The sequence below is a fragment of the Festucalex cinctus genome, chromosome 8 (assembly GCF_051991245.1).
Source record: "Festucalex cinctus isolate MCC-2025b chromosome 8, RoL_Fcin_1.0, whole genome shotgun sequence".
NCBI classification, from domain to species: Eukaryota; Metazoa; Chordata; class Actinopteri; order Syngnathiformes; family Syngnathidae; genus Festucalex; species Festucalex cinctus.
Window position 1 is genome coordinate 26,277,904 of NC_135418.1, and position 13,421 is coordinate 26,291,324.

Here is a 13,421-nt window from a genome sequence, read left to right on the forward strand (position 1 = left end):
TTTGAGCTTATTTTTAGTTTAAATTTTGATTTTGCATGATAGGTTTAAAAATGGCAACAAAAAATGTCTTCAAACGTCTTCATTTTGAGCACAATTAAAAAAAATAAAATAAAATACATATATATTTTTTCTGCGATTGGCTGGCAACCAGTTCAGAATGTACCTCGCCGACTGCCCATAGCCAGCTGGGATAGGCTCCAGCACCCCCCGCGACCCTTGTGAGGAATAAGCGGTTCAGAAAATGGATGGATGGATTTATATTTTTTGCAGGTTTTGAGATACAGTACGCCGATCTATTTCTCCGAGGTGACTAAACATGCAAAAACGGTGCGGTATTATATAAGCGTCTGGTCATGTTGACAGTTATTCACGAGCCCATTAAGAAGTTACCGCAATGAAACGCTCTCCCTTTTATTGGACATGTGACCTATCATGTGACTTATCGGCTTTCTCATCTCATGACAGATGTCGATTGCAGACGCCCACATCCATCACATGGGCCGTGTGGTACGATTTTTGGGATGCTTATAAAGTGTCATATGAAATGATTACATCAGCGAGAAATGTTGCCGTTATTTGACACCCGTGCCCAGGTAATGATGTCAGAAAGAGGTTTTAAAATAATGGAACGTCATATGGCATTAGGCTAAATATAGCATTCCAAAAGGTTGCTAGCATGGGGTTTAAAGATAGCATAAACGGTGAGTCAGCGCATCGGCCGACTGCCCAGCATTCACCCTTGAACTACAGGATAAGTCTCATGTGACTGTCCAATCATTTGCCGGAGCTAATTTAAATGGAAGTCGGTGTCTATTTTAACATTCTTATTGTGAAACAATTTAGTTTTTATTTTATTTTATTTTATTTATTTATTTATTTGTATTTTATTTTATTTTTTAACTCCAAAGTGGCACAATTTAACAAGAAATATTCGGGACCTTGGTTTTACATTCAGTTTGGTTTATCTTTGGCAGAGAAATGCACACAAATGTAAAAAAATAAAAAATAAACAAAATATCACTGATTCAAATCGACACTCCTGTACTCCCACTGGTGGACTGAATCCATGACAAAAAAAAAAAAAAAAAAACACGCTCCATCAGTTTATTTTTGTCGAATGACATTTGTCCTTCTAAGTTAAGCAATTATTGGGGTCGTTAAATATTATTATACAGAACCTTACTGCAAATAGGGAGGACAGATCATAAAAAATAAAAAAAAATGGTGCGTGGCCAAATTCTACTCGAGTATCAAAGCTGCAATGAAAACAAAACAGAAGAACGCTGTATAATGATACCTTAAGATGGCTGAAATCAATATTTCTAATAAATCCATCATCTTGAATGATGAAAAGGAAACAAAGTTTTATTTTGATGGTGATTTTATTTTCGGGGGAGAGATAAAACCAAGCATGCAACAAGCAGCTGCATGGAACAAAGCCACGTTGGCATAATGTTTTTTGGATGTTTGTTTTTTAACTCTATGGTAATAGTCTGGAGTTAATATTACAGTGAAGTTATTTAAGAGTGACCACTTGGTATCTACTGATAATGATGATGATTTTTTATTTATTTATTTTAAGAGATTCTGCAATTTCCTCATCGATTACTAAATTTGTCAACAGCCAGCGAAGGCAGTTATTTTTTGTTGTTGATAGTTATTAAAGATTTTGCAAAATATGTCAACTTTTTAGCGGCACGGTGGAATAGTAGTTAGCATGTCCGCCCTCCCAGTTCTGAGGACTCGGTTTCGAGTCCAGGCTCGGACCTTCCTGGGTGGAGTTTGCATGTTCTCCCCGTGCCTGGGTGGGTCTTCTCCGGGTACTCCGGTCTCCTCCCACATTCCAAAGACATGCATGGCAGGTTAATTGGGTGCTCCAAATTGTCCCTAGGTGTGCTTGTGAGTGTGGATGGTTGTTGGTCTCTGTGTGCCCTGCGATTGGCTGGCAACCAGTCCAAGGGTGTACCCCGCCTACTGCACAAAGCCAGCTGAGATAGGCCCCAGCACCCCCAAGCGACCCTTGTGAGGAATAAGCGGTCAAGAAAATGGATGGACGGATGTCAACTTTTTGAAGAGCACATTAAGTTTTTGGTGTGGATCCGGCATCTAAAACTCGCGGCTCGGGGGCCATTTGCGGCCTGCAGAATGAGATTTTGCGGCCGCCTACTTGACATCAAAATTGAATGTGAGAATGGACTGCAGCATTTTTACTGTATTGTTGCCCTGGGCAATTTGCGTACGTGTGGGTGGGTTTTCATTTTCCTTAACTCTGTTATTATGGCCGTATTTTTTTTCTTCTTAGAATTCATACAAGAATCCAAGATGTTCAAAAGATCCAAAGTCACAGATGGGACAGGCACTGGCCAAGGTAAGCAGAGCAAACCAATTTAACATCAACAAATTTCAGTATATATCTTCAATGAAAATTAGGTCAGCAACACGTGACTGTGACATTTTATGGATATGCTGACACTGAAGAGCTATTAATGATATTGAACACCTTTATTCAGAAATCCTCTCTTGACTACACAACTAAAGAACAAGCAGAGCTGGCGAAACAGGCAGACGTACTGTCACTGTGTGTTGAATAGATATGAAAAAAAAAAAAAATACCTTCAAGCAAAGCAATGGGTGGAAATCATGTTTCAGGATGAGAAACTCTAAACTGGAAAAAAATCAAATGGAGTCCTATATTACTGTACCAACTGCTATCAAGTGATTTGTTTACAGAATCTCACCTGAATCAGTTCATCCAATGCGACCGTCCTGACACGTATTGTCGTATGATTTCCTGTCTTATCAGGGCCCGCTGCAGAAAATGAAGGTAGGCTTAGGGGGAACCTGCCGAGAAGCTCGTTATCTCTCACCCATCTTAATACTTTTTCCTCACTCGTATTTACAGAGGCATGACATGCTGCTATGCAACAGATAAATCATACTTTTCATTTGGAGATATGTAAGGCTTGGTACTTAACATATCGGCACGTGCACAGACATTTTCGGGGTGCTCAAGTAATCATCAAAATTGTTCACACAATCAAGAAAAATTGTCGTTGATGCATTGAAGTTATGTAACAAAATGCGCCCATTTACAGAGGAGGTGAACAAGCTATAATCAAGTCTACACGCCACTGTTCAAATGGCAAAGAATGTTCACAAGAATTTAAATAAATATCCATACGAGACCAAACCACTTGGGGGAATTGATCACAAGAGAGGGTATTTTTATAATTTGTTGTTATTTTTCAACTACGCTTTCAACAAAAGGGCTGGCGCTAAATCACCACTAGGGGCTTACTTGTGCATGTGCCTGCTTCTCAGCATGGAACTGAGGCATGAATTCCCAACAAGCGGGAATAATAAGACAATCATAAAAACGTATTCCAACCAGTGTAAACTATGGGCTAAATTTAATGGAACATTTGAATACTCCATGTATTAGAATTGGTCACAGGCATGCGCTGAACATGGTGACCATGTGATTAAAAGTGACAATGAGGTTTTGGTTGGACATAACAGCTTTTCATGTTATCATTTCCACCGACAAAGACGAAATGTTTCCGCAATGGTTTCCTCAGTGGGTATCAAGAAAAAATCTCGCGTTCCCGGAGTGATGATTACGCAGTTCATAGAGACGCTGCCGGAGGGGAGGAGCCATCCGGACTTTACCCGCAAGCCGATTGCATTGACGATTCAAGAAGGTCGGCACCAATGACTAACTCAATAATACAAATATGATTCATCTTGCGTTTCACAGAACAAAATTGTCATAATAATCATCGGATATTCATGTTTGTATTCTGCAGGGAAATTTGCTTTCTTTAAAGCTATTGTCACCGGAGATCCTAAACCCACTGTGGCATGGAGCAGAAATAACGGAGATGTGTCTGATACTTCAAAATATCAGAGCAAATATGACGCCAATTCCAATGAGCATACGTTTGAGGCAAGTGAAACCAACGCCGAAAGAGCTGGAATCCTTGTTTGCTTCGCCGATTTCGGAAATGTGAAAAAGCAGAGGGTTTTAAGTTTACACCCCCCATCCAAATCACCTTATAAACGCGGTAGACCGATTAAAATTAAAGCCATGAGTGATACCATTCATTACAGTCAGAGGTGCAGTGATTAATCAACTAATCAATTATCAAAGTAAAGTTACTATTCTTGATAATTGATTAATCGTTCACATATCTTTTTTTTTTTTTTTTTTTTTTTTTTTTTTTTTTTTTTTAATTGTCCAAATGCTCGGAATTTTCGGATTTCTGTCGTCCTCCATGATAGCTAGGGCTGGGTATTGCCGCCAACCTCACGATACGATACGTATCACGATACAGGGGCCACGATACGATGCGTATTGCGATACATATATATCCCACATAAGACACATTTTATTTCGGGTTTTTTTTAAACAAAATATAGGGAAATTGGTACACTGAGACACGTGCCATGTTAAGTTTATAAGTAAATACATGTTGATATTCTTCCTCTGCTTTCATTTTTCTTAGCAAGACACAGTGTCAAATCACTGGTGAGCTAATTAACTTCAAAGACGCTGCTGGTTTTTATTTTTTTGGTACAATGCAATCTGCAAAGGCAAACGTTAACTGCCTATTTAAAGTTAACGAGCAATATCGATTCTGATGCCTGCGTATCGATACGTGTATTGTAATGGTGCCCGCAACGATATATTGCCGTATCGATTTTTTGAGCACACCCCTAATGATAGCGGACTGATTATCTTTGTTTTGAACCAAAATAAAACAATTGCTTTTACTTTGACAATTGATTTTACCGTACAATTATCAAGATTTTTGCCAATTGTTACAGACCAAACCAGTAATTGAATCATATTTTTTTAATGCACTGTCGATTTGAAATAAAGTCTTGAACTATGAGCGAGATGCTCAAAACAGCCACCCTCTTTCAGGCAATGACAAATGATTTTTTTTGTCTTATGCGTTACTGGCACGTGCTTTTATACTGGCAGAGATTGTAGTGTGAAACACACAGGGTCACACTCCCATTATGTTCTGAATCTTCCAGATGCCAAATGTCACAGCGGCTCAGGCAGATACGTACAAATGCTTTGCGACCAATGAATTTGGACAAGCCATGGTGACCGTTGTTCTGAATGTCATTGAAGGTAGGACCGTCCTATTGTTCGTGCGACAAAATGCTGAACTTATAACAAAACGGTGTCCTTAAACTTTCTCTAATATCAATATAACTGACATTTTTGTGTTTTCCAGTTGGCTACAAAAAGGACAAGCCCCAGCAAAATGGAACAGAACCCTTGAACGGCGGTTTTAAGAAATTCCTACGAAAAAGGTTAGTCTTTTTTTTTTTTACATTGATGTGTTCCTTTTAATTAAAAAGCAACTCCTGTTTCTCCTCTGTAGTAAAGTACGTCCAAAATCGGAGCAAACGGAGAAGAAGGAGGGCGAGTTAGATCCTAAATTTTGGGAGATGCTCCTTAGCGCTGATAAGCAAGACTACGAGAGAATCTGTGCAGAGTACGGAGTGACCGATTTCCGCTGGATGCTGAAGAAACTCAACGAAATGAAGAAGGAACGAGAAGAGGAACAAGCTGAGGTTCGACTGATTTTTTTTTTTTTCCCCTATGGTTATATAATAGCACTTTTCAGTCTGTGAACATGTTTGATGTTAATTTCTTCCATTTTAATTTCTGTCCTCTTTTGGCGACAGTTTGTCAAGAACATAGCCAACCTGAGACCTATCCGGGTGAATGCAGACGGCACCGCGTCCTTTGAGATTGACATGGACCTTATTGAACAGAGCAGCTCAATATACCTGTATAAGGTCAGGTGAAAACAAAGCTACGCTATTTCCAATCCTACCCAAAGGTCACGGAGTGACTCATCCAAAGTGTTTGCTGAAAGTTCAACGAGATTATTACTTTCACATTGATATTCTTTTATGAAATGTGGATCATATTATTTTTAAGTTTCAAATGTTTTGCACTTCAATGTGTATTCCTGGAGAATTTTTGGCACTGAAATTGCTACTTCCCTCCACAGGACGGTGAAATGATTCCCTACACAAAAGAACTGGGAGACACGATGAAGCACAGCCTGAGGAGAGTAGGGAGAAAATATATTTTTAGCATGAGAGATCTCAGGCCAGAAGATGGTGGACTCTACCAGTTAGATGTGGAAGACGTGACCATATTTTCCACAGATTTTAAAAGTACGTCAATACTGCTCTCAGTCATCATTCGAAATGTTTACAGGCCAAGAGAGTACTTTTTTTTCCCCCTCCTATGTGAAGTAATGCTGTTGATACTTGCTCTTTTGTGTCATTGCATTTCAGTTCCCATGGTTGATTTCTTGGTGAAAATTCAGGAAGTGACTGCGACGGAGCGAGAAGATGCCATATTCGAGTGTGTCCTTTCCATTCCCCTCGCCAAGATTTTGTGGTTTGGAAAGAATCTGCCCCTGGAACAAGGCGATAAATACGATATTGAGGTGTCTGAGGACAAGCTCATTCATCGGCTTGTGGTCAAAGACTGCATGGTCGTAGACAAAGGCATTTATTCTGCATGTGCAGGAATTAAATCGTGCAACGCCTGGCTTGTTGTTGAAGGTACGCTGCCGACTCCCCATTTAGATTATTATTAAATTCCTCACAGCACTTCAGCGCTCCCTTCTCTGTATAGCTGATAAAGATGCAGATCAGGGCAAGAAGTCTATGAGGAAGACAACAAAGGCAGGGGGATCCGGTATCGACCTGCAGAAGGTGGCTCAAGAGCAACACGAAAAGTTGGAGAAGCAGAAAGAGGAACTGAGAGAACAAATCCAAGCTGCAAAAGAAGCTGAACCCCCGTCCGAAACTCCCAAACCAAGTAAGACTGCGACACCAAAACATTAAGGGACGACAATAAAACATTTTCTTTAAATTCAGAATCTTTTTTTTTCTCTGAACAAAAATGAATATCTAACAAGACTAAAATGACTGTCACTGCACTTGCCATAACTTGCACACAACACAGTAAATCTTATTTTAAATCTTTTATTAGAGCGCAGTTGCTCTACTATAATAGTTGCCATTTTGACAAAGAACAAAAACAAAAGTAATTATATAATCCACGGTTACAAAATTACTTGGTTAACAACCAATGAATTTTGCTGCATTGTTTGTTCGTTTTTTTTTTGTTGTTGTTGTTGTTGCTGTTTGCTTACTGTAGTTTCAACTGCTGTTCATCTCTTGACGTTATGCCTGCAATGTGAAGTTATTGACACAGCAGTTATTAACGTTGCCATTTAATAGAAGGTGATAAACAAGCAGACGTAGGCCCCAGCGAGAACGGCTCTGAAGCAGTTGGTCAGCGGCATTAAGAAAATAAATGGCTGTGATTTGTGTGTGTGTGTTTCTTGTTGCAGTTGAATTGACTGATGCTGCTCATCAATTGTCAATATGCCTGCATTGATGAACTGTTGAAAACAGTGGATACTAACAATGTTCAACAGGAAGTGATAACTGAGCAGCTCGAGCAAGCTAGATCAACTGTGAAGGTGCTGAGCAGCGGTAAGAAACACCAAATGGCTGCACAGACGTCGACATACGGTTGCATCTGAATGTTGTTGAGCGATTGATGCACAGTTAGTTTTTGCTACAGCTACTTTTTTTTTTTTTTTTTTTTGCTGTTCATCAAATTTCAGTTTGCCTGCTCTGATAAATTGTTGACACAGCAACAACTAACGTGAATGTTTAACAGGAAATGAGAAATCGGCACGTTCCCTCTGATTAAAGCGGTTGCAGAGGCAGAAGGCAGCGGTAAAAGAATTGAACGTAGAAAGAAAATCAAAATGACATTTATCAAAAAAAGGTTAAAAAAAAATAATAGTGTGAATTGATTGTCAGAAGCACTTTCACAAAACGGGTAAATAGCACTGTCTGCGCTGGGTAAAACATTACAGTACCAGCAAACCAGATTTAAAAAAATCAATAAATAAATCAGACACTCGCATGATTTATTAATGAAGCGCTGTATGAATGACAGACTTTTGTTTTGGGTTGTTGTTTCACTGCCAGTTAAGGAAACGAGTGCAAAGCCTGAGCCAGCACCCGCAGCTGCAACAAATGGTAAGGCAAAAATACCGTAATTGTTTTACAAAGATTCAGTATTTTTCCTGTTTCCTCATTGAGTGCAAGTTTTGATACCAACCAAAAAAAATAAAAAATACACTAAAACTAGAGTTCTGTTGCAATTCTCAGAGCCCCTGATTACTTGTGGACTATCGGATATTTACTGCCTACGTGGGAAGTCGGCTGAACTAAAAGTCATGATGAACATGGACTGCGACGGCACCTGGTTTAAAGATGGAGAGCCAGTAAATGATTTTTCCATTTCTTGTTGAGAGAGTGAATTTCATTGGTCAAAATAAAGCAGAATTCGGGCCAGGACTTAACAGCAAGCAGTGAAAATGACAAAGATCGAGAAACATTGAGCAAGACATCCGGTTCTTGTCTTACCGTTTATATTTTGGACAAATGTTCTTTCTTTCTTTCTTTCCACCTATGATTTATTAGATAAGCACTGGTGATGGAATCAACATGAGCAAATATTCCACCTCTCATGTGCTGACTTTTAAAAACTGCCAAGATGACGACTCCGGCCTGTACCGCTTCGTAGCAGGAGATCAGAGTACGCAAGGAAAGGTCACCGTTGGAGGTATATTTGACTTGAAACGTTAAGACTGCTCATTCACATATATATATCATGCTTAATTACACTTTGTCCATCGTAGACGTGCCGGAATTTGACCCGGACGACCTTCACAAGTTCTGCAAGCCGTTGACAGTGAGAGTGGGCCAGAACGCCACTTTCAAAATACCCTTTGCTCCTCAGGAGGCTTTGATTGTCAACTGGTCTAAGAATGACACCGAGGTCAAAGACGGCGGAGGAGTGAAGATTGTGAAGGAGCCCAATCACAGCCGGCTGCTCTTCAGAGACTGCCTGCGGACAGACACGGGGGAAATTACAATTCAGCTTAAAAACCCATTCGGGACGGCGGAGGCCACCTCTCAGCTTTTTGTCCTCGGTAAGACAAATTGTCACGCCAACTTAAAGCTGGGCAAACACTGCGAATGGGGCAACTTTGCCTTATATTTGAATCAGAAAACTGTGCTGGACTGATGTCACAAGTTACACCTCAATTTCACAATCTTTTAGCCTATTTCCCGTCACTGCATCTGGGTAAACAGCTGATTAAAATAAACCTATGAGTAGAGTTTGCGTACGGCTGGGTACACTGGTTTCCAAAGATTCTTTGGAGATTCCGAAACTGATGAAGAACACAAAGATAGAGTAGCGCTTTGTTTTCTCCATCAAATGGGGTATATGCCACGGAAGAGGCGGGACTGTTTTTTGCACATCAGTTTGTTTCCGGTTCGGTTTGCGACGTGTGGGCTGCGTCAAAAATAATTGTGCTTCCGACTTTGTGCCCCTCGGGTTGCACGTTCGAAACCCGGACCGGAAATAAACTGTTGTGCAAAATCCACCAGAATTTACAATTGGAACAAGAAGGATTCGAACGTACAGTGTGGGCATTCGCGTCTCCATCGTTCGTATCGAGTGTGACTTCTTCAAACCTTAACTTCTTCACTTCTTTGACTTTCTGTCACAAGGTGATTAACTTGTACAGTGTGAGTTGGAATTTAAAATGAACGCGTCTAAAAGTTCCTCAGCTCACTGAGGAATAGCGATGAACACTGAATGGAGAAAAGATTAAACTTGTTGTTTTTCTGCGCAGATCGTCCAGGTCCGCCGGAGGGTCCAGTGGAAATTATTGACACCGCCTCGTCTCTCATCGAGATCAAATGGAAACCTCCCAAAGATGACGGCGGATGCCCTATCACCAACTACATCGTTGAGCGCCAGCAGGCGGGCCACAGTCTGTGGACCAAACTTGGAAATGCCTCCGGTGACAAGACTACCTACAGGGACCGGAACGTGACCCACGGGAAGAAGTACAGCTATCGAATCTATGCCGAGAATTCGGAAGGCCTTAGCGACGCCCTGGAGACGGCTGATAGCATTATGGCTGGCATCATGAGTGAGTACCCATGAAAGAAGTCTCATTAAGCAGTCCCCTTAGGCTCTCTGAATCCGTTTGGAAATATCCTGCAGTCAACGTGTAGAAGCCATCCAATTATTCCCTCTAATTGTGATATTAACATTGAACCTGCCTCTTACTTCAGTACTAGCTGGACCACCTGGTGCCCCCCAAGTGGTTAGTGCTTCAAAGACCTGTATCACACTGACGTGGACCCCACCCAAAGACGATAGGGGAGTGCCTGTCATCGGTTACCAACTGGAGAAACAAAAAAAGGGCACAAATCAGTGGATTCCCTTGAATGCGGTGAACGAACCGATTGAAGGTTCGTCGCAGACATGCAAGCATCCGGTATGGCGGCTTTATGAGCAGACAGTTTTGGCAGCCGCATTGTTTTCGTCTTCACCGCAGATGTCAACTATGCAGTTAAAGACATCACGGAGGGAACAGAGTACGAGTTCAGGGTTCTTGCAATTAATGAGTCTGGAGCCGGGGATCCAAGCCCCCCGTCTGAAATGGTGTGTGCAAAGAATCCTAACAGTAAGTTGTTTATCTCTCCTGCTATAAATATAACAAGAGTTAACTTGGGGCATTGATGATGTTTTTGTCTTCCCATCCAGTGAGGCCTTACTTCAGAGACCCAGAGGACTTCATTGTTGTCAGAGCAGGAAATTCGGCACGTGTAAAAATTCTTTATGAGGTACGACCACACAAGCTGTTAGTATTTGATTCTTCAAAGATAACTTTTTAATTCATAACAGCGTGGCAATCATTTGATCGTGATATCTAATATATCCAGGCTGAACCCCCACCGGAGATCACATGGCTCAAGGACGATGAACCGTTACCCCCATGGATACAAATCATCAATTCTGAGGGGATGTCCCAGCTTGTTATTCCCTCATCGAAGCGCTCAGACTCCGCCATCTACACTATCATAGCCAAAAACTCAGTCGGGCAGGCTTCCTTTGATGTTGAGGTGAGAATTACAGGTAAGAAGAAAGGATATCTTCATCAAGTTTCAAATTAAAAGCAACCAGTGAAGCTGGACATTTCTGTAAAGCCACTTCCAATTGTAAAAAAAAAAAAATCCATATCAGGCCCCAATATTTATACAATATGGATTGACACCCTGGAGCGTCTCGCACTGCTGCCTCACACCAAGAAGGGCGCTGGTTCAATTCCAGCTTGGACCGCATGTAGGATAAACTTCTGTCCTGTTGCCGTCACCAAGTTCCAAAATTACAAATACACATTTGCCGCCCAATGCTTCTCAGGGTTCGGTTAATGAGAGAAAAAATTTCACTTTTACAAATTTACTTCAAGCCACATTCACGGAAATAAGGTAAGACAGGGTATGACGTTAATAGTTTGCTTGTTTTGCAACCAGATGAACCAAAGAGCCCAGGACCAGTGGAACTGGAGCAAACTGTCCAAGGCAAAGTGGTGATAACGTGGGCGCCATCGCCGGATCAGGAGCTTGACGACAGACTTTATTACAGGGTGGCTCAACGTGACTCCAACACCAGGGTGTGGAAAACCGTTGCAGACCGCCTATTCACCAACACACACACAGTTAACAACATCCTTCCCGGGCTTGAGTATCATTTCCGGATCTTCGCCAAGAATGATATGGGGCTGTCGGATCCGTCGCAGTCCCCAACATGGGGAATGAATAGCAACAAAGGTTTGCTACTATTCAAGACTCATCTTAAGAACGTTAGTAGGGATAGACCGATTATCGGCCGAGCCGATTATCGGTGCCCATATTTGGCATGTTGACAAATATCGGCATCGGCCTTTTTACGAATCTGAAGGCCGATAAAGCTGGAATCTCACCGAGCAGCGAATGCTTGCGAACGTAGCAAATTTTGTGCTTTCATCAAGATTTGTAAGATGTTTCTAGACACTTTTTACTTGTTGCAAAGACTTTTCAAACATATTCAGACAATTTTTCACTGTCTGCAAAGATCTATTGAACCCTGACGAAAACCCAAAATTAGATACATTTAATTTTGGATACATTTGTCACAGCTGACATTGGGAAGTCCCAACACTTTTTAATTTATAAAAAAAATAATAATAATAATTAAAAAAAATAATTAGAAATTACGTTGAAATTTTGGAAAAATTTACAGTAGAAAATTTAAAAAAAACAAATTTATTCTCTGCAAACACTGAAGTCCCAACACTTTTTAATTTATATAAAAATAATAAAAAAAATACAATAAATTTTGAAATTATGTTGAAATTTTGGAAAACTACAGTAGAAAAGTATTTATTTATTTATTTACTTCCTTAGTTTTGAATTTAGCTTAACACATGCTGATGACCCTGGAAGTTCCCTACAATTTCTGTTAATTTTTAATTAAACAAAACTGTCTATTCTTAATATGTTTAAAATTAAAAGAAAAGCTGTTGGTTTTTTTACGCTATTATTTTCTCTTTTACTGAAAATGAATATCGGCTTGAAATATCGTGATCGGCCTCCTAATAATAATCGGTATCAGCATCGGCCCTGAAAAAAGCCTATCGGTCTATCACTGAACGTTAGCACTGTAAATCTTGAAATCTGGCGGTTGAATTTGAAAAGCACCTACAATCATCATATTCCATATGTTGGAAACGCAAGTACAAGTCAAATTATCCATTCCATTATCCTTGATATTAATTCTTATCCATTTTACACCAGCTCCAATCACGCACAGTGGAATCAAGTCGACGCTTGTCAGCTTCGAGAGGCCTCCATCCATCTTGGTCCCTCTGAAGCTCCACGCGCCACCAAAAGGTTACCAGGTCTACATGACGTGCGCCGTTCGAGGGTTCCCAACACCCAGCGTGTCCTGGTTCCTCAACGACCAATGCATCAACTCGGACAGCAACTATTACATCACCAACTCCTTCGGCGTATGCTGCATGTATATTCTCAGAGTGCGGCCAAAGGACGGCGGAGAATACAAAGTTGTTGCAGTCAACTCATTTGGCAAGGCAGAATGTTCCACTAAACTCATTGTTAGAGGTTTGTTGCATGTGAAATTGATGGTACATGTTATGGTGTATGTGTTTTATTACTTCATCTTTCCCCCTCTCTCTCTCTTTCAATCTCTCTCTCCACAGAATGAATCAGCAAGAGGGCCTTATCTGGGACGGCGTTTTATTTGAGAGAGAAAAGCAGTAATATCATAAAAACAGAGTAATCTTAAATAATTCAAATGTTAATTTGTTTAGGTAAAATGATACAAAATGAACTACAAATGTTTTAGAAATTATGCCTGGCTGCAATAAAGCATCAAATTGCAACGTATGTTTGTTTTTATTCTGATTTTATACATAATAGTGGAAGTG

The 13,421-nt window shown here is 40.5% G+C and overlaps 3 protein-coding genes across 13 annotated transcripts in view; 1 reads left to right on the forward strand and 2 right to left on the reverse strand.

Annotated features, from left to right (window-relative positions):
- Positions 1-13,421, reverse strand: part of LOC144024572 (synaptotagmin-2-like) — a 400,108-nt gene that overhangs the window by 337,246 nt on the left and 49,441 nt on the right. The gene's annotated exons all lie outside the window — the stretch shown is intronic.
- The window catches only part of LOC144023447 (uncharacterized), a 250,689-nt gene that overhangs the window by 218,916 nt on the left and 18,352 nt on the right, over positions 1-13,421 (reverse strand). The gene's annotated exons all lie outside the window — the stretch shown is intronic.
- Positions 527-13,302, forward strand: igfn1.4 (immunoglobulin like and fibronectin type III domain containing 1, tandem duplicate 4). Its single transcript, XM_077528914.1, has 25 exons — positions 527-593; positions 2,303-2,368; positions 2,804-2,824; positions 3,579-3,701; positions 3,807-3,946; positions 5,044-5,143; positions 5,250-5,328; positions 5,400-5,592; positions 5,707-5,820; positions 6,039-6,207; positions 6,331-6,603; positions 6,677-6,862; positions 7,288-7,341; positions 7,789-7,794; positions 8,236-8,351; positions 8,551-8,692; positions 8,769-9,062; positions 9,774-10,076; positions 10,222-10,401; positions 10,488-10,616; positions 10,697-10,776; positions 10,876-11,068; positions 11,467-11,763; positions 12,769-13,095; positions 13,194-13,302. Exons 2-25 carry the CDS (start codon positions 2,323-2,325, stop codon positions 13,196-13,198), a joined length of 3,570 nt encoding a protein of 1,189 aa, XP_077385040.1. The 5' UTR covers positions 527-593; positions 2,303-2,322; the 3' UTR covers positions 13,199-13,302.